The sequence below is a fragment of the Triturus cristatus genome, chromosome 4_1 (genome assembly GCF_964204655.1).
Source record: "Triturus cristatus chromosome 4_1, aTriCri1.1, whole genome shotgun sequence".
Lineage (NCBI taxonomy): Eukaryota > Metazoa > Chordata > Amphibia > Caudata > Salamandridae > Triturus > Triturus cristatus.
In genome coordinates this window covers 751785509-751812180 of record NC_140585.1, presented here as the reverse complement: position 1 = coordinate 751812180, position 26672 = coordinate 751785509, and the positions used below count along the sequence as shown (strand labels likewise).

Genomic DNA, 26672 nt, shown 5'->3' with positions numbered 1-26672 from the left:
AGTTTTATAAGTGCAGTGCTGGTGGCATGGTGCTGGTGTCATGGTGCTGTAGTAGGAATGAGGAATGAAAGTCTGATCTAAAGAATGCTGTGGTGCTCAGAGATGGTTGGGTGATGCCGGTGCAGTGCCCAGGATGGTGTGCAGTCAAGTAATGTTAGTGCTTTGATGCTGAGTTTTATCAGTGCAGTGCTGGTGGCATGGTGCTGGTGTCATGGTGCTATAGTAGGAATGAGGAATGTGAGTATGATACTTAAGAATGCTGTGGTGCTCAGAGATGGTTGGGTGATGCTGGTAATAGTGATGCAACCTTCTGGTACAGCACTGGTTGGTAGTGGTGTGCTCACAGATGAGTGTGCTGTGGTGCAGTGATGGTAGGTAGTGGTTACACAGGCCTGGTGCTGCTTGTGTAGTATTAAGAGATCAGTGCTTGCATGGATGTGTAGTGCGTTGTGGTGTTACAGTTCTGTTTTTGTGGTAGGATGCATTTCAGGTGGTAGTGTGGTGCTGGGGGGGGTAAAACCCTCCTTGTGCTGTGATGCTGGGTGTGGCTGGAATGCTGGATTGGCGGTGCAGTGCGAAAGGACTAATGAAGCTGTTGTTTCCTGCAAAAAGTTGAGTCGAGGTGCATTACTGGACTTTTAGTGCTGTGGTGTGTGTACGGATTTAGGGGCATATCTACAAGGCGGCGATATAAAATTATCGCCACTTTTGCAGCCGTTTTCGGCCGAAAAGCAGCGATAATTTTATCGCTATATCAGCAAGGTCACGCTATCGCGTGAAACCTTGCCTTAGCGCCTGAATTCCTAACGCCCATCTTTGCATCTCTAATGAGATGCAAAGTGGGCGTTCCTCCCTAGGATAACGGGAGAAATGTCGCTAATATCAAGCCTCACGCAAAGCAGCATAGCAACAAGAAAAGTAGCGATAACCTCTGTTATCGCTACTTTCCTTACACCTGCTTTGAAACTGACTTAGCCATGATATCCTATGGAAGGTGGCTAAGTATGTGAGGCCCTATCAGCAAGCTATCATCAAACTTCATGGGATTTTCACTGGGTTTCCAGCGATAATCTCACGTTTGGCAGTTAGCGCTAGGATTTTTATCGCTTTTGAGATAAGCGTTGCTAAAAGCACGCTATCTCAGCGATAAAAATCCACGCTAGCCGGCGATAATTATCCTAGCGCTAAGTGCCAGTTGTTGCTGATATGCCCCAAAGTGTTTTGAGATTGATGGTACAATTCTGGTGAATGGATGTTTATCATGGTCGGTTTCTGATGTCGTAAGTGGTAGCTTGTAGCTGTGGGATAATAATGGTGGTGTGCTGCAGTGGTGGGATGGCGGTGAAGTGCTGAGTGGTGGGCGCTATAACACAGCAAGAGAGCTAAAGCATTCTCAAAGAAGGTCTGAAAAAGAATGCAGAGAATGCTTAACAATTCGCGAAAAACTTAATGAAGAAATAATAGAGTTGCTAAAAAAATCACATCCATCAAAAGCTGCAGGGCCGAACGGGATTCCCATTGATTTTTTAAAAGCAGATGTTAACCTTTGGTCTGAAATATTACACTCTTTATTCTCACTTGTTCTTCAAATGGCCAAATTCTGCTGTCCTGGGAAGGTGTGCTTGTTCACCCTATTCACAAAAAATGACTAAAAGATGCTCCAAAAAATGATCGTCTTATTGCCCTCTTAGATTCATATGGGAAGCTCTTTGCAAACTTCTTATGAATCTGCATGATTGGACAGCTGATAACAAATTAATACCCACTAATCAAACTGAATTTAGAGCTGCCTGCTCTATTACCGACATTATCACTGCCTTTAAGTTCTTGGTGAACAAGACATTAGAAAGACGTTTTTCGTTTTGTGTGTGCTATGTTGACTACTCTCAGGCATTTGACAAAGTGAGCCAGAGAAAATTCTGGGGCAAACTAACAAAATGGGGCATTAACCAATCCTTGTTACATTTTTTATGCTCCTACATGATAACACCTGGTTGCAAATAAAGCTTGCTGGAGGCGTCTTATCGGCCAGATCGAATACTGGAAATTGACAAAAACAGGTGCGCATTCTGGCGACTTCATTTTTCTCATTAAACATAGCTGATTCATCCTCTTCTGTGGAGCACCCGAACGGGTTAGCCCCCAAACTAGACTCCAAGGCAATTAGGTCAATAAACCCAAAGGCTCTTCAATATTAGCAGTTAAGCCTATGTGATTTTAATAAACAGAATGATTTTCCAGTACATTATGACAAGACCAAAATCATGTTCTTCGGCAACACCAGAATTTGAACCAGACTGGTGATCGACAATAACTGCCTCAAAGAAGTAGACCATTATAACTATCTGGGCGATTGATAAAAAACAAACCTGGGCAGAACATATGACAAATAGACAAACAAATGCCTATGTCATTACTCAGGCGCTTAAAAAGTACTTCTACGGTGGCCAGTCTATTCTTCAATCCATTGAGGTATTCAACAGCAAACGCATTTCAACTCTTTTGCATGCCTCCCTGGTCTTTAATGATAAAACAATCACAACACTGAACAGCCTTTATATGAAGGAAATTGGGCACTTGTTAGGCCTTCGTCCTTCCATCCCGCACTGTAAAATCCAACTGGAGATCACTTTACTCAGTGCTTTAAATAGGCTGGTACTCACCGGTACTGAGTACCGGCACTTTCAAATTTTCTAGCCCTCAGTACCGGCACTTTTCTTTAGTCAGGGAGAGTACCGGTAACCTGATTGATGGCATGGCAGGCTAGGGTTCGGTATCTCCTCCAACGCAGGACAGATGCCGCTCTGCTTCCGGATCTCGCAATCACTCTGAGCCTCTAAAGTAGACTTTTGCCGAGATGCTGCTAAAGTCCAGAGGCACCCCTTTGAATTTCCCCACACTGCAGGGGTTTGAGAGGGCTTCCATCAGGCTGTAATTAACAGGACAGTGTCTAGGCAGTCCCTGCACTGTTAATTAATTAGGCATGCAACGACCATTCAGGTGAAAGTGCCTTAGCCCCACCCCCTCTCCATCAAGTGCATGAAATGGTCTGGGCTGGGGCTGCGGTCAGTAATCCAGTCCCATTTAGGGTATTGCACTGGCCTTACTAAAGCGAGTAAAATGTAAAAGTCTGTATTTGTAAAGTGCGAACTACTCACCCTTACAGGTCTCAAGGCGCTGGGGGCCGTCATGGAAATTAAGGGAGCTTTTGCCTAGAGTTACATGGTGCTCAGCTGCTGCCGGAGCCAGGAATCAAACCGTGAAACCTGTGGTCCGAAGTCAGCTGCCCTGGCCGCTGCATCACACCTCTCCACCAAGTGGCAGTGCAGCACAATCCTACACCTTCCTCAAAGCCGTTTTTTAGGTCTCGCCTGGTGAAAGCAGCGCATGCGCTGCCCTAGCCAGGAGTGCACCTTTTGGAATCAATTCTGTGAGGGCTCTCATGCACGCGTCTGCAATGGACAAAGATGGCTGCTCTCGCCATTTGGCCATTGCGTGTTTTTTTTATGCCAGTCCCCCAGGGGCACATGCAGGCATCCACTTCTGTCTTTTTGCTGAGATCAGCTGTCCTCACAGAAGTGGATGACTGCAGGACAGCCGTTAGCATTTGCAATGCAATAGGTCTTGCATTTATGCAAGTTTGAGCTACTGACATTCCAAATGACAATGCCTTTTATTTATGTTTCAAGAACGAAAACAATAATAAAAGGCATTGCCATTTGCAATGTCAATAGCTCAAACTCGCGTAAATGCGAGACCTATTGCATTGCAAATGCTTGTCTTTTCATGTTTGTGTTTTTTCAGCGCAGGAGCTGCTTCCCTCTGTGTGCCCCTCCAACACTAATGGCTGCATTTACATAACAGTGAGAGATTCATGGGTATGAAGGTAGCCCTGCCCAAAGAGCAATGAATAGCAGGGACCGCTGCACCACCCCAGGAATGAGCTCCCATGACAACTGGTGATGGGTCTGATTGGGGGAAAAACGAGATGAACATAGAAGGAAGGGGCAGGGAGGAATGTAATAAAAAGTGAGGTGACAAGTGAAGTTAGGATTGACACTTTTTTCAGATTAAAAATACCAGATATTTGTTCAGTTCTGAAATCGGGGCTTAGAAATGGCATTTTAACACAAATCTGTGCAAAGTTAAAAACCTGCTGTATTTCTTATTAACTTTAATAATATATATAGATAGATAGATAGACAGACAGACAGACAGACAGACAGACAGACAGACAGACAGACAGACAGACAGACAGACAGATAGATAGATAGATAGATAGATAGATAGATAGACAGACAGACAGACAGACAGACAGACAGACAGACAGACAGACAGGCAGACAGACAGACAGACAGACAGACAGACAGACAGACAGACAGACAGACAGACAGATAGATAGATAGATAGATAGATAGATAGATAGATAGATAGATAGATAGATAGATAGATAGATAGATAGATAGATAGATAGATAGATAGATAGATAGATAGATAGATAGATAGACAAGGAAATGTTAACATATCATCCTGTTTGGCTTTCATGTTGTGTAATGAGTTAACCTGTTCTGTTTGCCTAAACACATTTCTCGTGTTTTAATATGTGCTGCAACTGGTATAGAAGTCATTGTGTATCATCATGTCTTGCCCTTAGCCCCGCCCCTAGCTTTGCCCACTTGCCACACCTTTAGCTCATTTTAATGAGTACCTGCACCTATTTTTTCCCATTTAAAGCACTGACTTTATCCTTGCTACTCGCGAGACATACAGGAGCAGCGTTATTGCTCTAGTGCCAAATAAGATACTTTGAAGCGCTATATATTAAGTAATGCCGTCGTTAAGTGATTCTTCATCAGCCTTCAGTCTAATATCAATTACCAACGTTATTACCCAGATTGATTTACCTTCATTGTCGCTCCTCTCCAGCCTATCTGAATCGGGCCGGGAGTCTCAGAAGGCAGTCTCTGAGGGAAAACATTAGACAGATTGCTTTGGCCTTAAACTCTGGCTGTGAAATCAAATATCTGAGCTTACACCTTATGCATGTTCCAATTGCCCAATTTGGAGGTCCATGGAACAGGAAGGGCTTTCCAACAAAATCCTGTCCGCTTTGTGTTTATAAGACTGAATCACTAGAACATATCGGTTGTGTATGCCCACAGTTACTGCGCTTAAGGAAAAAGTGTTTGAAGTCTGGCAGTTGTGCAAAGTGCAGAACAACACATGATGCAGTTAGAAACTGCTCCTCTTCGAATGACGCCCCATCCATGGCAAAGCTCACAACATTTTGGGATTTTGCATATCGCTGTTTTTTAATTGCTTGAGCTATTTTAAACCTATGGTGATACTTTTTATATCCTTCGACTTTCAGAATTTGTTCGTAATTATTGACTGTGTCTAATTGCTTTTATGATTGTAATTGATATTTTATTATGTCTACAGAACAAATGTTTACGAACCAAAAGACTTAATACAGTTACCCAACCCGTCTATTTGTTAAGTGAGGGGGAACTGTCATCGCCCTTTTATAAAGGGGGCATTCATACGTCTGGCTTGTCATCTGTCTGCAAGACCTATTGTTAACAACGTTTTAACATGTACATTATTTTAATGGCTTGTATTTTAATGCGATCCTTTGTATTCATGATGCAATGAAATTCATATTACAATATTCCCTACATGGAGTAGGCTCTGGTTTCACCCAGATAAATGATCTCTCTTGCTCATACTATTGGCGCTTTGACGTGTCATTCCACTTTCAAGGAATTACTTCCATTGGAATTCATTTTTTTTTTTTTTTTTAATTTTTTATTGAGCAGAGCAGAGCAACGACATAGCATCCAAATACAAAGTACAATTTATGATAACAAGATGTTATAAATACAAAGAATTCAATATTAGAAACCTCTAAAGAGTACTAAATAGCCTTCCCATCTTAGCTCCTTCCTTTATGTTGCTAAAAGTAGTAATCAGAAAAACTAATCCATAATGAGGAAGGGATGTAATGTACTAAACAGCAGACCATAAAATGCTAAAGGAACAGATATAATATCCGTTGTTAATAAGCAGCAATGTATAGAAAAAAAAAAAGTGCTAGTGCTTCTCAAGTATAGTCATTAGGAGACAGAAAAGTTCAAGTGCGTCGATTTATGAGACGACGGTGGTAAAGTGCTTTGGGAAAAGATTTGATAACCATCATTATAGATTTGTAGCAGCAATTACATAGAAAAAAGAGGCTAGTGTTTTTTTGATTGTATAAAACTACTACAATTATTAACAGCCTGACCCAGACATTGTTCAGTTTCCTTTGTCTTTTTCCAGATCACTAAAATACTTCCAGTTTTTCTCAAATTTCTTAATGGAACCCACCCGGCCTGCATAAGCTCTTTCAAAATTACAAGTTCTTCTCATTTTCATCCACCATTTCAAGTGAGAGGGAGCATCGGTGGACTTCCAATTTTGTAGAATTAAGGATCGGGCAACCATACATGAAATAAATAGAAAAGTCTCTTCATCCCTATTAATTATCGTTCTGTTTTTCGCGATACCAAACAAAGCCGATTCGGCCTCTGGCTGAATATTTTTCCCGATTGCCCTTCCCAAATCCGCAAAAATTGTATTCCAGAATAGATTTAGTTTCGGGCAAGAGAAGAAAATATGGTGCCAGCCACCTTGACCATTAGCAAGACATCTAAAACACTTATTTTCAACTTCCGGGTAAATTTTCCCCAGGGCCTCCGGTGTCAAATAGGCTAACCAGCGTGATAAAAAGGCCATCCTTTTAAAGTTAGCTGCTCTTAGTGCTTTATTGCCTAAACAGCATATCGTCTCCCAGTCTTTATATTGAAGGCTGCATTGTGTCACGTGGTCTATTTTTCTTAGGTGGCTTTCAACCAGTGGCGTATGATTTTGTTGAAATAGCAGCTTATACCAATTCCCTATACCCATTATTTTGGCTCCGTATAGGGCTACAGCTAGTTCAGATGGAGAGTTAATAATACCATGTATTTTCCTTATAAAGTATACGATTTGTATATATTCGAAAAACGTAGGTCTATTCGGGCCGTTTGCTCTGGACATCACCTCTTGCCACGAAATTATTCGATTAAGAATGGAAAAGTGTCTTATTTCTTTTAGCCCGCACTTTTCCCATCTAATTAAATGACTTTTGTTTAGTTAGAGCCCGAGATCTAAACATTCCCTCAAACTCAAGAATTGCCAGCCGGAGGAGTCCATTTTTTTTGAAAGACACTGAAGTCTAGAATGATATTCCCTTAAGGTCTTATATCGGGTTTTTTTGGGATATTTGGAAGTCTTTAGGAACACTTGTAAATTGGAGCTATTTTCCTGAAGCATTTTTTCCAAAAAGAAACTGTCTCGCTTAGATGTCGAGCCCATCAGTCCCGCCACTATATCTAAAAAGGCGGCCTCATAATATATTTTCACAGCTGGTAGGGCAAGACCACCCTGTGAGGTAGATAGTTGTACTATTGGTAATTTGACCCTAGAAATTTTTTTCCCCCAGACAAAACTTCTGAACATCGTCTCAATTTCTTTAAAAAAGGAGAGCTTGACTTTTATAGGGATATTACTAAATAAAAATATAAGCAACGGAAGTATTGACATTTTGATAAGAGATACCCTGCCCACAATTGAGAGTGGTAATACAAGCCACTGATCCAAAAGCTTCTTAATTTTATCTTTCATCCTGGTGTAATTTAATTCAAACAGCTGGTGGTAATGAGAGTTAATGTAAATTCCTAAATACCTAATCGGATCTTTATTGGCTGCTTGTGTTCTTAAGTCCAATGGGAGATAATTAATATCAGTATTTAAAGCTAGTATTTCTGTTTTATTGGAGTTTATTTTATAACCACCAATTTGTTCAAATTCTCTAAATTCTTTTAAAACACTCTCAATATTTTCTTTATCGGGCCTCAGATATAAAATAATGTCGTCAGCAAATAATTTTATTTTGGACATTCGGAAGACCGGTGATCGAATAGCAGCATTATTTCTAATCTTGATTGCTAAAGGTTCAATAAAAAAGGTGAATAGCAACGGAGAAAGAGGGCAACCCTGCCTGGTCCCTCTATTAATTTTTATCGAGCCGACAGTTTTCATATTAATAAAAATCTGGGCCGAGGCGTCTTGATAAATTATACGTAGCATGTTGACAATCTGGGCTGGAAATCCAAATTGTCTTAGGATAAAAAACAGGGTGCTCCAGTTGACTAAGTCAAAAGCTTTTTCCGCGTCTACCATAACAATGCATGCTGGGGTTAAGTTGGTATTAAAATAGTCCAAAGCTTGAATTAGAAATTCGGTGTTGGCTGCCATGGATCTACCGGCTATGAAACCTGTCTGGTCTCTACTAATCACCTCTCGAGCCGCAAATGTAAAACGTTTGGCCCATATTTTCATTAAAATTTTATAGTCAGAATTTAAGAGACTTATGGGCCGATAGGAGTTGATATTGTCGGGGTTTTTGTCTTTCTTCACGAATGACACGATTGTAGCCTCCTTAAATATTGCCGGTATGCGACCTCCCTCTTTAATGTTGTTAAATAATTGTTTCAGAGGGGTCAGCAATTCTTTTAAAAATAGTTTATAAAATTCGATGGGAAATCCATCTGGCCCACATGCTTTTCCTCCAGCTGTTTCCTTTACAGAAGTTGATATTTCTATTGTTTCAATCTCTAGTTCTAGTTGGGAAACCCGACTCTCAGAAAGTTTAGGAAATGCGACGTTGGAAAAATAATTAAAAATCATATCGTCGCCTGTTGAATATTCCATTGCGTAGATACTGTGGTAATGTGTAACAAAAATCTGCGAGATCCTTTCCCTGTCAACTTCATCACGACCTGTCTGAGGATCTTGTATCTTTAAAATGAATGCTGACTCCTGTTTTTTCCTAGTTGCATTTGCTAACAATTTACCTATTAACTGATTTTCTTCATAGACTTTTTGCTGGTACATTTTGGAACTACAGATCTCTTCTAGGGTGAAGAAATCCCGCAAGATAGCTTTTGCCTGTTCGAATTCGTTGGGACATTTCCGATCCCGGAGAATATGTTCTTTTTCGACTGCAGCCTGGAGTTGAGCTATTTTAAGCGATCTTGTTTTGGCCTGGGCTGCCGTAAAGGCAATAATCTGACCACGGGCAGCAGCTTTAAACCCACCCCAAACAGAGAACACATTAGCGGTGTTGGAATTTAGTTTAAAAAATTCCAAGATCCATTCCCTAAAATCTTTAACCCAGTCCTGGTTCTGGAGGAGAGTACGGTCGAGCTGCCACCTCGGCTGCTCCCTTTTCCCGCCATCTATTGCGATCTTAAGTTCGATTTTAGCGTGGTCAGAAAAAGGATTGCACCCACTGTCAATTTTTAAAATTTGAAGAGATCTGGATATAAGATAAAAATCAATTCGAGATGCAGTGGCGAAGCGATGTGAATAACAAGTAAATTTTGTGTCTTCCGGATTCCTAATTCGCCAAGGATCTACCAGTTGATATTCTTTTTTTAGGGCATCCACCGCTCTTAGAGTATATGGTTTACATTGTTTTTTATTTTTATTTGATGTGTCTTTCTTCAAGTTTTGTATGAAATTAAAATCACCTCCTAGTATGATCTGTCCCGGAATTCCCCTCAAAGACTCATGAATTTTAATCAAGCTTTCGGTCTCGTCAGTAACAGGGCCGTAGTAGTTGACAAGATTGAAAGATTTTCCCTGCAATTTAACCATTACCCATATCCATCTTCCCTGTATATCTCTCTGAACTTGTAGGATTTCCCAGGGTATTTTTCTCGAAAGATAAATTGCAACTCCCCTCTGGGCCAATCCAGCTGATGCGAAGAAAGCGTGGGAGAAAAATCTGGGTAGAAAAAGTTTTGGAGAGTTTGATTTTAGGTGCGTCTCTTGAAAATATACTATTTGGGGGTCAGATGAAATTAACCATTTTATGAGAGCGCCATATTTTTGCTTATTTAACATTCCATTGGCATTGACTGACAAGATTTTACAATTGCTAAAGTTCATTTAGATTTTTCGTTACAGATAAGCTTAAGTTTCTAATCATATAATTCCTATGCCGTTTACTCCTGCCCCTGCTCCTTTTCTTTTTTGCTCCGATTCCCCCCCCTCCCTTACTCCCCTTAGAATGTGGATACCCCAACCACGCCAACCACATTTCACCCTTCCCTCCTTCAATCATGGGTGTCATGGTATTACACCCGGGTGACCCTTCTACCCCAGTGACCCCCCCCCACCAGAACCACGAAATGTGTTTCCTCAGATTATTGACCTTGCGAAATCTCCTTTAATAAAGCCTGGGCCTCCTCCAAATCTGAAAAAATAAAAAATTTGCCCTTAACTAGTACTCTAAGTTTAGATTGCTGAGCTATAGAGGCTTGGGCTCCATGAGATTTAAATAACTGGAGGAGTTTTACAAATTCTTTCCTTCTTCGAGCTGCTGAAGCAGTCATGTCGGCAAATATACGACATTTTGAGGTTGCGTTTATGGAGAACTGTCTCTGCTGAAAAGCTTTCGTCAAGATTTTCTCCTTGATTCGATAGTCAGCAAAATTTAGCAGGATTGTTCGCGGCATAGTAGAGTTCGGAAAAGGATGTGGAGGAACCCGGTGAGCCCTGGTGATAGTGAGGTCCCCCTCAAATTCAGGAAGCACGGTCTGCTTAATGAATGTATTTACCCATTGTAGCGTTTGTGAATTTTCGATGCCTTCCGGAACCCCCACTATTCTTAGATTTGATCTTCGTGAATGGCCCTCAATGTCCTCCAGTCTATTTTCCAAGAGTTTCCTCTTTTTTGTTGCTTCCTTTGCCTCAGACAAGACCACATTGACTTGGTCCTCCAGCACTGAGATCCGAGCCTCTGCCTCCTGGAGTTTGGCAGGAAATCCAGACATTGCCTCCTCGATCTTCCCCAGGCGTGCATGAAGGGCCGCAATTTCCAGTTTCTGGGTCCTTTTGATTTCGCGAACTTCATCTAAAATTAAATTCAGCATGTCCCTGACATCCAATTGATGGGTACTGGTAGTATAAGCGGACTGGTCTGTCTGATCGGGATAACTCTGCCTTTCAGCTATATTAGTAGTTGTCCCCCCGGTAATGGCTTCTCGCGGGGGGGTTAGGCAGGGTTGCGTTGAGTAATACTGACCCCTGTTCAAAAAGGTCAGCTTCTGCCGGCGATATATTAGATTCAAGATTTTGATAGCTAGCCTGGCTAGCCTGGCTATGGTTTTGATCCTTTACACCTTCTGGGTTGACTCGATGGACGATATCTTTATCGATTTCAGTTCTTTTTGCGTTAGGGGAACCTTGGACGGCTGGGAGAGGTACTGATTCGACTGGTCCGGATTTAGATAGATCTAGGATTGACTCTAGCAAGGGCGATGGAGGGATAGTTTTTTTGAAAAATAATGGAAACTGTTTGGCCCCATTCGAATTAACCCTTAGGCTACCTGAGACGATATTAACTGTATCAACCCCTGTCACCTCAGTTCCTGGGGAAATAACAGGGGATCGTTCTTCTTCAGAGCTTTCCAGAGTGCTATCAAGCCCCTGAGTGTTGATATTAATTTCTCTGATTCCCTTGGAGGCTAGTCGTGCACTTTCTTTAGCCAAGGCTCGGCGAGTTTTAGTTTTAGACCGTGCTGCTGTATCGAGTTTTGTAGCCATGCCTCCTTGTTTCAGTGGTTTTCCCATATCTTGAACTCCCCTCTTTTATCTTTGACCTTTCCTCCCCTTTTCAGTAAAAAGTCACTGGACTCCTTTGCGCCGTAACGCTCTTTCCTCTTTTCACTGAACACCAGTCTCTCCACTACCTTCTAAGAACACAGCACAGGCAGCAACAGAGGCGGTGAAATTTCGGTCCGCCCCACCTTCTGAAATCCCTCGGGGGGGGGGTCAAAGAAAAATAATCACTTTAATTCAGATTAATTCTAGTCTCATCCCCTGTATACCAACGTTGCTTCAGTATGGCATACCGTCCTGGGGAGGCTTTAAAGGTAATAGGAGATGGGGGGAGTCAAAATGGGAGATAAGTAACACAGTGTCCTTCCCCTAGAACGACTCACGATTCACTAGAACGCAGAGTCTCCCCGGCTGTGTTCACCCAGCTTACCGGGATACCGGAAACTGGATTCCTTTTCACCTCAACAATGTCCGCGGTGAAGATTGGGAGGTTGAGACAGCTGAAAGGCTCGATGTTTACGGCGTCTCCCGAGTCAGTCTCTAAATACCATCATCTGAATACCGGCTCTCTCCCGGACCTCTCAGCGCCGCACCGTTCCATTCCAATCTTTCTCCTTCTGAGTTCGGCTATCCTTCTGACCCTCAGCACCCTCCGGTACAGGCAGTATAGGCGGCAGGATTGCTTGCGGCTTCCTCCGTCCTTAGTGCACACAGCAGCAGCAGCAGCGCGAACAGCAGAACGCCGAATCCGCCATTCCAAAGGGCGGGTCAATGGGGCAGCGGTCACCTGTGGCTAAGCGGAGGCGTGGTCCGCCGTAGCCATCCCAGTCCCTTCCATTGGAATTCATGACGGACTATTTTAAATCTGAAAAGTCCATTAAAACTGACACTTTTTGACACATTCTATTATGTAGCCCCTATATGCTTTCAATATAGAAAACAATCCTTTATGCTGCTTTTTCCTGGATTGACAAAACCCATATGGCTGGCTTTAATATGATAAACAAAATATATGCATGCAATGCACATAAACAATATGCCTGTGTTTAAATGTGTTGGCATATTACAGATCTATTGTTAATGCTTGTTACTTTAAATGTTCACCTTGCAATTCATTAGTCACTCCAATAGACATAATTATATTTGAAAACTTAACGTATGCTTCTTGAGTAAAGCCTAAAGATTCTACAGGTTTACTTGGTCAAACACCGCCTAGGAGCCATGTGTCCTGCTGAACAATAACAGTGACACAACTTTGTTTAGCTGAAGTAGTAGTTTGCCTTACTAATCTAGGCCATATCCACTTTTCAGCCCGCCCTCTGCATCTGCTTGTCGTGAGCCAAATTTGTCCATTCTAGCCCAAGGTACTATAAACTGCTACTAGTCCCAAAAATTTCCAGATAAAAAACTAACAATTTAGATAATGTTTTCTGATTACTTAGCATGTTTGATTCTTAACATGTTAGCAAAATTTTAATTATGACTTTGCCAACTGGGAGCGCAACATGTACTTTAAGCCTAGAACAAAGCAGCTTCTGCACATTTCTGTCCTCTGGGAGTGTAAATTAAGATTGACAGTGATATAACGCATGTATTTTCAAACACTAGAAATAAAGGTGGGTTGCTGCACCAACAGTACATTTTTCCATATAGAACATGGCTGTAGGAGTGTCAGTGAGGTTTGTGTCCTTCCAGTTGCGGGAACTGAATCAGAACTTATATGAGGTAATAGCAGGGGATTCGGACTGTGAGGATAGTTAAGCAGGATCTTTAATAGCAACAATAGTGTCCCAAGCAGGCGCGGCCGGCACAGGTAACAGCGGTGAGGCAGTGCAGGCGAGGGGAGAGTCGACAGACGACGTAACAGGGAAAGGAAAATAAATTAAACCACTTACCTTGTGCTCGCCGCATCGCCGCAACTTTCCCTATCCCCCGTCATTTGACTCCCCCCTGCCCTACCCCACCACACCGCCCCACCCCACCGCTGTTACCTGTACCATCCGCGCTGGGTCCCAAGTTGTCTGAGAACATCTGGGGCCGTATTATACAAGTGCCTCAGGGTCGCAACTGGCGTTTGTGCCTACTTCGCGAGCCCCGTGGTACTTTGGTATTACATAAGGGGCCGCAGATGCTTGTGTGGCCCCATTTGTAATACCGATCTTCTTACTAACAAAGTCTTCATGGAATTTCTAAAGGTAGTTGTGTCTCCACCTCCCTCACTTCAGTGTCTTGATCTCCACTTTTCACCTATAGGAATGAAGGCAATACATTTCCTTTGACTAGGGAGACTCTCATCTCCTCCATTTAATCCATCCTAAACTAAGTGTATCAAAAAGGATCTACTTTGCTTTTATAAATAATACGGTGAGGCACATTTTTATGGTGAATGACAGAAGACTTCCACTTCAGCATTTGCAGAATCTCATTTTTGATGTTTACTTCATATAGTCTCTCACACTGCTATGATCACAAAGTTACTACTTCCTTCTAGCATTGCACTCAGACATTACTTTACCCTTCCAACTCTTGAGCTGGCCAGCTTACCCCACTGAAGTGGTGGTAGCTGAGCTGAAGACAGACTGTCTGAATCTAGTGCCTATCATATTTTCGTAGTAGAGCACTATGTCACTTGCAGACGTGGGTTCTTTCTACAATGTTGCACCCTCAAATTGTATGCTGTATCAAAAAGCCTCCTCTATATTCCTGAAACCCTGCATGGTAAATGACCTAGACTTAATACTTCTGATTGTCGCCTCTCCTTTTTACCTTTTAATTATACTTCCCTACTTTCTGTCTCTGCTACCCATCTTCTCTCTGAACATAGCCTACGTTGTCACATATGTGTTTGCCTTAATCTCTATCATTATATTTCTGAAAATCACCCACACCTCATAAGTAATACCACAGCATCCCCTTTAGCTTATTTATTAATCCCACCAACATTCACATGAACTAATTCCCCCTATGAATGAGCACACCTAACTCCTACTAACTTAATTTACTACAAAGAATTTTAAGTAAATGCACATAATGGTTTCCTTGAGAGCACAATACTAATCCCACAAACCAATAAACACAGGTCTAACCACTAACCTTGGGTTCATGGAGCATTGCTCAGCTCAGAGTAAAGCGTGTCAACACCTCTCAAGGAGAAGTAAGTGATATATGAATGCTGTTGCAGTACAATATAATGTTAATATCAGTTTTTTTTTATATTTCTTAGTTTCTACATCGCACTGTGAATGGGAAAAATACCAGACCTTCATTAACAGCCACCCTCACATTATGACAAACTTAAGCAGCTGTTCCGCTGCCCCTGTGGAAGAACCAGGTGGTATCTGGAAGGACCATCCAGTAAGTCAACCGTGCCAATGTCTCCTCAACGCCAGTCTATGAATAATAATAATAATAATACTGATATTTGTAAAGCGCGAACAGCTACCTCACGAGGAGGTGTCCCGGCGCTATATACCGCTGGGGAACCCGTCCTGGCTATCCCTGTGAGATGGTCCCTTTCTGGGTATCTCCAAGGTGAAACCAGGCATCCCCAGGGCCGTTGTAGAGATGAGGCAAGCTTAATGCCCAGAGTTGCCGAGTGTGTTCCTGGTTAGAGTAGGTACCGAGGCGAGAATTATCGAGTCCGTTTTGACCCTGGTCCACAACCCTGCCGCGTCAGGAATTGAACCCTGGTCCCTGGCCAATTCTCTGCTTACGGGTCTGCCGCCTCTAACCAGTGAGCCACACCTCTCTCTATGAAGCAGGTGCTTGCCTTTGTGTGAGCAGATATTAGGATACATATTACATCACTCTTGGCCGGGTCAGTGACATCACTGATGACATCTCAATGACATCACTGATGACATCATCCAGTGAGTGTGTTTCATAAACGTTTCTCAGAGTGAAGAATACATACTAAGATATATTCTAAGCTACTGCATAAGTTAAATTACTATTCCTTTTGTACTACTAATGAGTGATACTGTTTCTTATATATGTCATCATAGTGCACTGTTTTGTATGTATCAGTGTAGGAGTGGATGTCTGAGTGCCTGTATGGGTGTGTGAGTGGCAGTGTGAGTGGCTGTATGAGTGAATAAGTGGATGTCTGCGTAGCTGTATAGGTAGTGAGTGACTGTGTGAGTGGCTGCATGGGCCTGTGAGTGTGTGAGTAAGTGGCTGTATCGGTGATTGTGGTAGCTGTGTGAGTGGCTCTATTGGTGGATGAGGGTGTTTGTGAATGTCTGTATGAGAGACTGAGTGGCTGTGTGAATAGCTCTATGGGTGAGTCACTGGGTGTGTAAGTAGATGTATGGGTAAGAGAGTGGCTGTTGGAAATTGGGCTTCGTTGCAGATGCCCCCCACTTTTTGCCCCATTTTAAACTTGTAGATGCTGGTTTTTGACTCTGATATTGCAATGGGACTTGCTAATCAGGCTTTACGTACCAAATCAAAAGCATTAGGAATAAGATTCTACTTTATAATTATTTGCTGAAAGGGATTTTGCTGATTGTGTGATTGTTGCTACTATAAACTGTTTTCAGGATTACCAGTCAAATGAATTGATCTCAAATCCTATTGTTGCATACTGTTGCTTTTGACCATGCCAGTCTTTTATGTGTTTTATTAAAAAATACTGTTGTGTATTTTACTGTGATATTTTTATGGTGTTTTTGATGAAGAATAACATTTTAAATCTAGTACTTCAGTGATAGGAGACATGAAAAAGGAAAGCATCAGAGATTTTAGCAATTTAATTTCACATTTACATTGACGTTCTTCAATGCTAGCCCTGATTCAAAACCTATCCAGATCCGTTAATGGCAGCTGAGCTGATCTTAGCAAAGTATATTAGCTATGCTAGAGAAAACCCTTTGAGACAGCTGCCAGGTCACTTTATTTCATTTGCTGAATCCCATGGACACGGTGCTCCTGCTGATTCGATCATTTGAAGTTGATATCAATAGTGCTACACAAGCTTCAGTCAGATTCATTGCTTGGGTTAGTTATAAACGCCTTCTTCTCATAAAGAGATCACTGATGGAAAGAGCACAGGCGTGTCAGATTTGATGGGGAAAGCTTACATTATTGTATGACCCTGTGAAAAATCTTTGCGTAAACAAAGAGGTTGCCATGGTACCAACTCTGCTCCGGTTTCTATCTGTGACGTAGATTCCTCTATATTTCACTTTCACTTAAATATAAGTATGCTGGGGGCATCATTTAACATCACTTGATGTCACCCAGCTTAAGTGATAGTGTTATGTATAATGTGGATGGCTGGGCAAAAGTAAACATCTACAAAGATAGATAGATAGATAGATAGATAGATAGATAGATAGATAGATAGATAGATAGATAGATAGATAGATAGATAGATAGATAGATAGATAGAGAGACTTTATTTCGATTTTGACTCAAACCATAAAAGTATGCATATAAACATCACAGTTAAAAACAAATGTTAAATAGTGCCAAATATAGTATAGTCCATATAATAGGTTCCTGAGGTAGATGAGGCAGTCAAACAGTAAAAAGGCAACCTCAATGATCCATACAGATTCTCAATTTAACAGACAGTTTTAAGAATTCAGTTACATGGAGAACACTGTAACTGTACAAAAGTTGTAAATACATTAGTGCTGGTCTGATCTGATTAAAATTAAGTTTCTTTAAAAGAGCAACCAGATAGCGTTTGCGTGGGTATTCATAAAATTGACATAAAAATATAAAATGCAGCATATCCTGTGGAGACTTTCCGTCACAGCCACAGGGAGCTGCAGCCTTGTTAAAAATATCTGTTTTAGGTCTAGTTAACAGATGATGAAAGATATTTAACCTGAACCTTGTCAGCAGGAACTTCTCGTGGGAGCTGAATGAGCCCGTCAAATATGGCTCCATTGTCTCGCATGTTTTTAACATGACATATTTCCTAATACTGGGTTTCAGGAGCTCCTCTCCTTCTCGTTTTCAAACAACTCCAGACAACCAAGTCGAGAGAAACAGGATTTCAGATATTTTAACCAGGGGGTGCACATTGCCTTATCATGAGACACAAGATCTCTCACAATCAAGCGCGTTAATGGAATGTCCTGGTTCAACCACAGTTTTACCCAGCAGGTCAAAGGGCGCAGGGAAAAAATGTCACATAAATATTGTGCCCCAAATTCTTCATGTACTGCCAGATTAGATGTGCCAATTGGAACACATAGAAGACGCTTCATAAAGGCATTTTCAGCCACCTGTAGCTGTTCTCCAGCCACATAGCCCCATAATTCACTGCCATAAACAGCAGTTGCCACTGATTTTGCATTATAGAGTTTCATCATGGCATTGTTGGGCTTCTTCCCCAATTTCGAAGCAAAGTTAAAAATGGTAGCGTTGACCCTTGCCAGTTCCCCTTTCTTTTTGGCCAGAAGGGGGCCCCAACTTAGTTTAGTATCAAATAGGACCCCGAGATACGAGAACGATTTCCAAATGGGGATAGATACATCATCTAATTTAAATACAAAGTTCCTTCTTGGCTGTAGGCCAACTTGCATATTAAATGATTTAGAATTGTTGACCATTAGGTCTCTTTCTGTCACGAACGATTTAAAAGCATTTAATAAAGCTTGGAGACCCTTCTCGGTTCTAGAGATTAAAACCGCATCATCTGCGTATAAAAGAACAGGAATACCCCGCCTACCAACTCTAGGACAGTCGGCCTGTACCTTCTGCAAAACGGTATCTAACTCATTAATATAAAAATTAAAAAGGAAGGGGGCGAGAATACAACCTTGGTGCACACCCTTCTTAATATCAAAGTTACCAGTAGTATACAGATCCGATGAATACCTAACATTTGCACTGGTTTTACTGTGTAGGTCTACCAGAAAATTAACAATCCCACTATCCACACCCTTCTCCCTCATGGACTGCCACAGCCTTCCCCTGTTGACACAGTCGAAGGCTGATGACAGATCCATGAAGGCGAGATGGACAGTGCCCTTCTGAGCCACAGTGTATTTACTTAGTATTAAGAAAAGATTAAGGCACTGAGTTATAGTAGAACGTCCACTGCAGAAGCCATACTGGGAGATGGACATGATGTTATTTTCCAGCGCCCAGTTTGTCAGTCTCTGCAGCAGAATTCTCCCCACTACTTTCACCATAGAGTCTATTAATGAAATTGGCCTATAACAAAGAGGACTGCCCCTATCCCCCTTCTTAAAAACAGGGACAATCGTTGAGACTCCCCATGATAGGGGACAGCCAATTTCAGCAGCTGCGTTAAAGACCGACTCTAAAATGGGTGCCCAAAAGCTAGGTTCAGACTTATATAAGTCTGGTGGGATTCCATCAGGGCCAGGAGCTTTCCTGGCTGTGAGTCCCTCTATACCCTCCAAAATCTCGCCTCTATCAAACGTGATAATTCCAAAACTATTGCCAGGGAGCAAGTTAACATTTTCAGTCACCACACAGCTATACAATTGTTTAAAATGTGATTCCCACTCTTCCTTTCTTATGCAGCATTCTAGACCATCACCCGGATCCTGGACCAAAAATGTTTTTTTAACTACCGCCCAGAATCTAGAGCTGCATTTTAAAGTAGAGGGATCAAGAATCTCATCCCAGGCCTCCACTCTTAAAAGATCCTTGCGTAGGGCGATGGCAGACTTATATTCTTTGCGACACAACTTTACATTCGCTTTTATTCTAGGATTGGCTGCCAAGGCTATCCTTAGATTACGTGCCGCCTTGGAACAAACGTGATTGAACCATCTCAGTCCCCCATTCTCTGTGTTCTTTACTGGGACCATCATCAGCTCAGACACCTTCTCCAACAAGCTTTGAAAAGCACTAAGAACCTGATACGGGTCTGCCCCTTCTTGAATGCAGTTCTTAATATCCTCCGTGCAGTTATCCCTACTATTTTTGTATACTAGGTCAGGAGTAATCATTGACCATCTAAGACGCCCTCTCCCATCGGTTGTGCTCAATCTGCCAGTAATACATTTCCGATCTTCCTTAATTATCCAGGGACCCTTCAAATGAACAGTGAGTGGGTTATGATCACTGAATTCACTTTGTTCAATGGTAAAAGAGTCCACAAAAGACTGCATAGGCAAAGAGAGTAACATGTAGTCAATGAAAGTACCCCTCCCATGACCTTTAAAAGTTGGGGTATCAAAGCACTTTGTGGGATCCCTCAGTGCCATAGCCAAAGAAAGATCTAAACTGCTCAATAAATCATTAAAAAGTTCCCCTTCCAACGTATGTTCCAAATGCAAACCGCCAAGGCGGTCACACTGCAGATCCATTAAACATTTCGACAGGGGGTCACCACAAGGATGAACATTAAAATCTCCCATAATCATAAGGTTATGGAGGCATTCCCTCAATGAAGAATTAATAAATACATTTAGTGCAGATATTTGGTTAGGACCTGTGTTAACATTGACAGCATTATAAAAGTTCACCAAACCAGCCAGACAATTTTCTCCATTCAGTACTAAACCCATAAATCCAGAGTTTGCTGTTAAAATTCTACGAATTTTACAAGAGAGTATGACGGAAATAAAAGTCACCAAACCCCCGTTAGGCCTGCCTCTACTTGATGCTATTGCAGGAACATAAAAGGCCTTTTACCCTTCAAGGAAAAAGTCACAATCCTGTAGCCAGGTCTCCTGCAAGCAGATGATCATAAATTGCTTAATATACATAATCCAATTGTCGTCCGCCATCTTTGATGCCAGCCCCGCGATGTTCCAAGAAATAACATTATTACAACTTGCTTTGGCCTGTGTGATCTCAATGGGTGCCGTCTCAGCTGGTATTACATTACCCTGACCCACAGACGCCTCACGTCAGTCGCACGCCTCCAAGCCAGACAGAACATCATATCTATTCTGTATATCCACATTAAACCCATTACTACAATAACCAACAAAATTAAATCTATTCTGTGTTTCTGCAGGAGGCCCATACCCACGTTGATAAACAGCATTGTACACATATGGTGCATCCAAAGCAGGGGTCTGAGTTGGATTTGCTGGCCTAATTTTCCTTTGAGGAGGCGGGTCTTTACTCAGGTGTGCATAAAAATAGCCCAGTGAGCGAACACATATACTGTTCATATTGCACATTAGTGAGGATGCTCTTAGTAAAACTGTTGCCACATGCTGAGGATGCTTAAAATTGACAACAATGCAATCCCCACTACTTGTTTTTCTAGATGGTCCAACCCAATTCACCCTTCTTACTGCTATTATTTGGTCCGAATATGCAATTGGAAAGCCACAGTTTTTACTAAGCCATGCGACTGTTTTATTTTTTAATGAGGCGTGGGATTCCCCATATAATAAAGCTGAGTGGTCATCACAAGATGGAACATTTGTAGGCACCACCTCATACGGTGCGCAATCATGTGGGAGGTTAGGATAGCGGCTTTTCCTTATGTGCATGAGATCAGGTCTACCCTCCGGAGCTAATGTGGGATGTGTAGGCAGAGCAGGTATGGCCGGTGTCACAGGGGGAACAGATACTGCTACAGCAACTTGCTGTGGAATCTGCTGTGCATTCCCTAACATAGTTTCCTGCCCCTTTTCCACAACCTTAGCTCTGGCCGTAGTAGCTGACGCCAAGTGTGTAGTTAACAGACCACCTAGTCTATCTACTTCCAATGCCAAAATATCAAGCTTAGTTGTCAATGGTCTTACCATCTCCTCTAATTTAGCCTCTATCTTCACTTCCAAAGTGTTAATCAGTAGAGCTAATTGCTCAAGATTTAGATTAACATCACCCTCATAGTTTCTGCCGGGTGTAGAGGATCTTAAGCCATTGCAAACTGGCTGAATTGGGTCCAGTTTTTTTTTATTATGCTTCCCACCCCGTTTCACTTGTGTTTTCCTACAGGATCGCACCGGCCTTGGGGCTGGTGGTACCTCCACTAGTTCCTCAATTGAGGTATCCGGCAGGTCTTCCTGTGACTCTGCATGCACCTGGGCAACAAATGGTATCTCCGCCCTATCTCTAATGTCCAGGTTAGGGCCCCCATCTATGTCAACCATAAGCAGGGGCATATCTTCCTGTAACACTAATGTGCTCTCCAGTCCCAGGGAGGCCCTACGATCATTATTTATTCGGTTCACTTTTTTCACCAAATAATTATCCATGGTCCCTAACACAGGAGCGAGTTTATCAAATTTCGATTTAGACATTATGTACAAGTATGATTCGGCTAATAAGCAGAAGAAAAAAATATAAAAAATAAATAAATACATAAAAATAAAAGTAGCACTATACACAAATAACAAGATAAAACAAATTGGGTCTCACTTTGCGAGTGAAGTCCGGCGCTAAAGGACTCAAGTCTATGGCCCAGACCAGTCTCCTCAAGCCTCTGAGGGCCACAGAGGGCGGGCCCTTTGCCCGGGCTTAGCCCCGGCGCTCCCCGCGCACGTCCCGCGGGACAGGAGGCGTTCTGGTGTTTGTAGGCGCCTCCGGGCGCAGGCTGCGACGTCCCAGGTGCGCCTCTGCCACCGGGGCACCTGGGAAATGAAGTCCGAGTTGCGTGGCCGGCCGTTTCCCTCACGGCGCTCGGTGGGCTAAAGGATGGCGGTGAGGAGTTGTAGGGCTCAGCAGATGCCCTTCACGTGTTGCCCAGCCTGATTCCAGCAAGTTGGGACCACCACAGAGCTATCGGCGCTCCGGTGTTTGTAGGCGCCTCCGGGCGCAGGCTGCGACGTCCCAGGTGCGCCTCTGCCACCGGGGCACCTGGGAAATGAAGTCCGAGTTGCGTGGCCGGCCGTTTCCCTCACGGCGCTCGGTGGGCTAAAGGATGGCGGTGAGGAGTTGTAGGGCTCAGCAGATGCCCTTCACGTGTTGCCCAGCCTGATTCTGGCAAGTTGAGACCCCCACAGAGCTATCGGCGCTCCGGTGTTTGTAGGCGCCTCCGGGCGCAAGCTGCAACGTCCCAGGTGCGCCTCTGCCACCGGGGCACCTGGGAAATGAAGTCCGAGTTGCGTGGCCGGCCGTTTCCCTCACGTCGCTCGGTGGGCTAAAGGATGGCGGTGAGGAGTTGTAGGGCTCAGCAGATGCCCTTCACGTGTTGCCCAGTCTGATTCTGGCAAGTTGAGACCCCCACAGAGCTATCAGCGCTCCGGTGTTTGTAGGCGCCTCCGGGCGCAGGCTGCGACGTCCCAGGTGCGCCTCTGCCACCGGGGCACCTGGGAAATGAAGTCCGAGTTGCGTGGCCGGCCGTTTCCCTCACGGCGCTCGGTGGGCTAAAGGATGGCGCTGAGGAGTTGTAGGGCTCAGCAGATGCCCTTCACGTGTTGCCCAGCCTGATTCCGGCAAGTTGAGACCCCCACAGAGCTATCGGCGCTCCGGTGTTTGTAGGCGCCTCCGGGCGCAGGCTGCGACATCCCAGGTGCGCCTCTGCGACCGGGGCACCTGGGAAATGAAGTCCGAGTTGCGTGGCCGGCCGTTTCCCTCACGGCGCTCGGTGGGCTAAAGGATGGCGGTGAGGAGTTGTAGGGCTCAGCAGATGGCCTTCACGTGTTGCCCAGCCTGATTCCGGCAAGTTGAGACCTTCACAGAGCTATCGGCGCTCCAGTGTTTGTAGGCGCCTCCGGGCACAGGCTGCGAAGTCACAGGCGCGCCACTGCCACCGGGGCACCTGGGAAATGAAGTCCGAGTTGCGTGGCCGGCCGTTTCCCTCATGGCGCTCGGTGGGCTAAAGGATGGCGGTGAGGAGTTGTAGGGCTCAGCAGATGCCCTTCACGTGTTGCCCAGCCTGATTCCGGCAAGTTGAGACCCCCACAGAGCTATCAGCGCTCCGGTGTTTGTAGGCACCTCCGGGCGCAGGCTGCGACGTCCCAGGTGCGCCTCTGCCACCGGGGCACCTGGGAAATGAAGTCCGAGTTGTGTGGCCGGCCGTTTCCCTCACGGCGCTCGGTGAGCTAAAGGATGGCGGTGAGGAGTTGTAGGGCTCAGCAGATGCCCTTCACGTGTTGCCCAGCCTGATTCCGGCAAGTTGAGACCCCCACAGAGCTATCGGTGCTCCAGTGTTTGTAGGCGCCTCCGGGCGCAGGCTGCGACGTCCCAGGTGCGCCTCTGCCACCGGGGCACCTGGGAAATGAAGTCCGAGTTGCGTGGCCGGCCGTTTCCCTCACGGCGCTCGGTGGGCTAAAGGATGGCGGTGAGGAGTTGTAGGGCTCAGCAGATGCCCTTCACGTGTTGCCCAGCCTGATTCCGGCAAGTTGAGACCCCCACAGAGCTATCGGCGCTCCGGTGTTTGTAGGCGCCTCCGGGCGCAGGCTGCGACGTCCCAGGTGCGCCTCTGCCACCGGGGCACCTGGGAAATGAAGTCCGAGTTGCGTGGCCGGCCGTTTCCCTCACGGCGCTCGGTGGGCTAAAGGATGGCGGTGAGGAGTTGTAGGGCTCAGCAGATGCCCTTCACGTGTTACCCAGCCTGATTCCGGCAAGTTGCGACCCCCTACAAATGTAAACATGCTGTTAGCACGGACCCTGTTCAGACTCTATGGATGTTCTAGAGTTTTGGGTCCTTGCTGTGGGGGTTCTCAGAGAACAGTTACTAGCCTGCCTGAGTCGTATGTGGATGTCATCTGGTGGTGCTGCATATTACAATAAATCTACATATCTACTTCATTGGATTCTGGCGTTCTTCATAACAAACTTGGCGACGATCGGAAAATCTACATCAGCGGCACCACCGTTAAAGACGAACTCGCGTATGCGTTAAAAGAAGCTTATCTCCGCTGACAAGTGCGAACTTCCACGTCTACATATCGAGATATACTTGGATTTCTTTACCAGGAGTTTCTACTTGTTTTCATTCCATTTTGTCGGATTTTGTACAAATTCATCATTTTTTTTTTTTAAATATACGCTTACTGCAACTGGTGACTCTTCGAGGTTCCATGGTTCCTATGGCGCTTTGTGAGATCGGCGTGACATCTTCCGCCGATCTTCTACGCAGTCCGCAAGGCTCAGAGTAGGGTTTCCTGTACAGCGCCAGGAATACACGAACCTTCCTGCCTTCAACGTCGATCTCTATGGTTGCCTGTGCGTACGTGCGCAACGTGCCGCCATTTTGTTTCTCGTATTTTCCTGGTGTTTACAGGATTGCCTAGCAACGAGTGATCGGCATTCTGGACCGAGCGTTACACGCTGATCCTCTACAAGGTATTTCATACCTATACTTCAAAATCATTCTCTCAGTTCGTACTTGTATTTAGAAAGTGAGCCATTGATCTTGACTTGTCAGCAAAAGATTCTCCACTCGTTTTTTTTATTTAAGCATTTCCTCTGATTAAAATGGCTAGTGCTCAAAATTATAACTTGGCACCTCCTCAATGCTTCTGGCCGGCTGGTGGTAATCCCTGCATGGAATGGGCAGATTGGAAAGCATATTTCATCAACTACATAGAGACATTAGGTGTGAAAGGCAAAATGTCTCCAGCGGAAAAAAAAGGGATTTTTCTGCATTCTATAGGGCCTGAAGGTCTTAAAGCCTACAATCAAAATGACTAAAGTTAGCGGTGGTAGTGATCAGAATGTTTTTACAGTGGCTGTCAACGACTTTGACCGTTACTTTTCGCCCAAAGTGTGCATTGGTATTTTAAGATACAATTTTTTTCAGAGAAAACAGAATGCTGACGAATCTGTAGACAACTACGTATCCGCTTTAAGAACACTTTCTCTGGATTGTCAATTTGGGAATCTACAAGAAGATTTCATTAGGGATCAGGTCGTCATGCACATTAAGGATACTTCCATTCAGGATAGATTGTGGGTGAATGGTGATTCAAAATTAGAAGATATTCTAGCAATTGTTAGAAAGGCAGAAATGTCTAGCAGTAGTGCAAAAGAAGTTAAAGTTGATGAAAGTAATAAATCTAGCAATGCCGTAGCTAAGGTTGATAATACCAAAATCAAATCAAACTATAAAAAAAACAATTCTGTTAAAGAACATTTGATGGACCCCAACAAGTTCAGGTGCTACAGGTGTGATAGTAGTTCACATTTAGCAAATTTTAAGGGTTGCCCAGCAATTAAACAGAGATGTTCTGTCTGCGGTGTCTTAGGCCATATTGCCAAAGCTTGTAGAAAAAATAAAAATAAAAAAGTAAGGTGTGTTGAGGATGGCGAATTCAGTGAGAATGACCTTGACACTAAAGAGGGCGATTTTGAAAAGTGGTACATGTTAAATATTACGAAAGGTCAACCTATCATTTTGAATATTGACAATAATTTAATCCCAAAAAAACCTATTTGTGAAATGACGATTGGGGGAGTACAGCTACAAATTTATGCAGATTAAGGTTCTCCTTATTCGATAATTAATGAGAGTGTATGGAAGTCTAAATTTATAGATAAACTTGGTCCCATGTTGTATCCTGGGGACATTATCCCGCAAGGGTATTCGGGTGAGAAAATTGACATTCTTGGTTTTAGAGTACTTGTATTCAAATTTAAAGATCGTGAATGTACTGCTAAGTTATATATATCCAAACACGGACCTTCCGTCCTAGGGTGGTTTGAACAAGGAAAACTTGACATCATTCTTAATCCCAATAGTCCAGACCTTGTCATGGTTATTGGGGAACCTAATCAATGTAGTAGCGCTATGTTGAGTAAGTTCCCTGACGTATTTAAAGACAGTATTGGGGAGTTGGTTAATTTCAAACATAAAATCATTTTAAAAGACAATGCATGCCCCAAAATTTACAAAGCTAGAAATATTCCCATTACGGTTAGGGATGAAGTAAAAAAAGAACTTGATAAATTGGTTGAGAGTGACATTATAGAGAGAGTTGAATCTTCTGAATGGGTTTCTCCCATTGTTGTGGCGAGACGTTCAAATGGGAATATTAGGTGATGTATTGACCTGCGCCATCTAAACAACAATATTGTAGTCGACCAATTTCCTCTTCCCCGTATTTCTGAAATGCTGG

The 26672-nt window shown here is 43.6% G+C and overlaps 1 protein-coding gene across 1 annotated transcript in view; it reads left to right on the top strand.

Annotated features, from left to right (window-relative positions):
* Positions 1-26672, top strand: part of SPIC (Spi-C transcription factor) — an 81792-nt gene that overhangs the window by 37209 nt on the left and 17911 nt on the right. The window contains exon 4 of the mRNA XM_085650610.1: positions 14936-15066. Coding sequence (XP_085506736.1) covers positions 14936-15066 — 131 coding nt within the window. The remainder of the gene's footprint in view (positions 1-14935; positions 15067-26672) is intronic.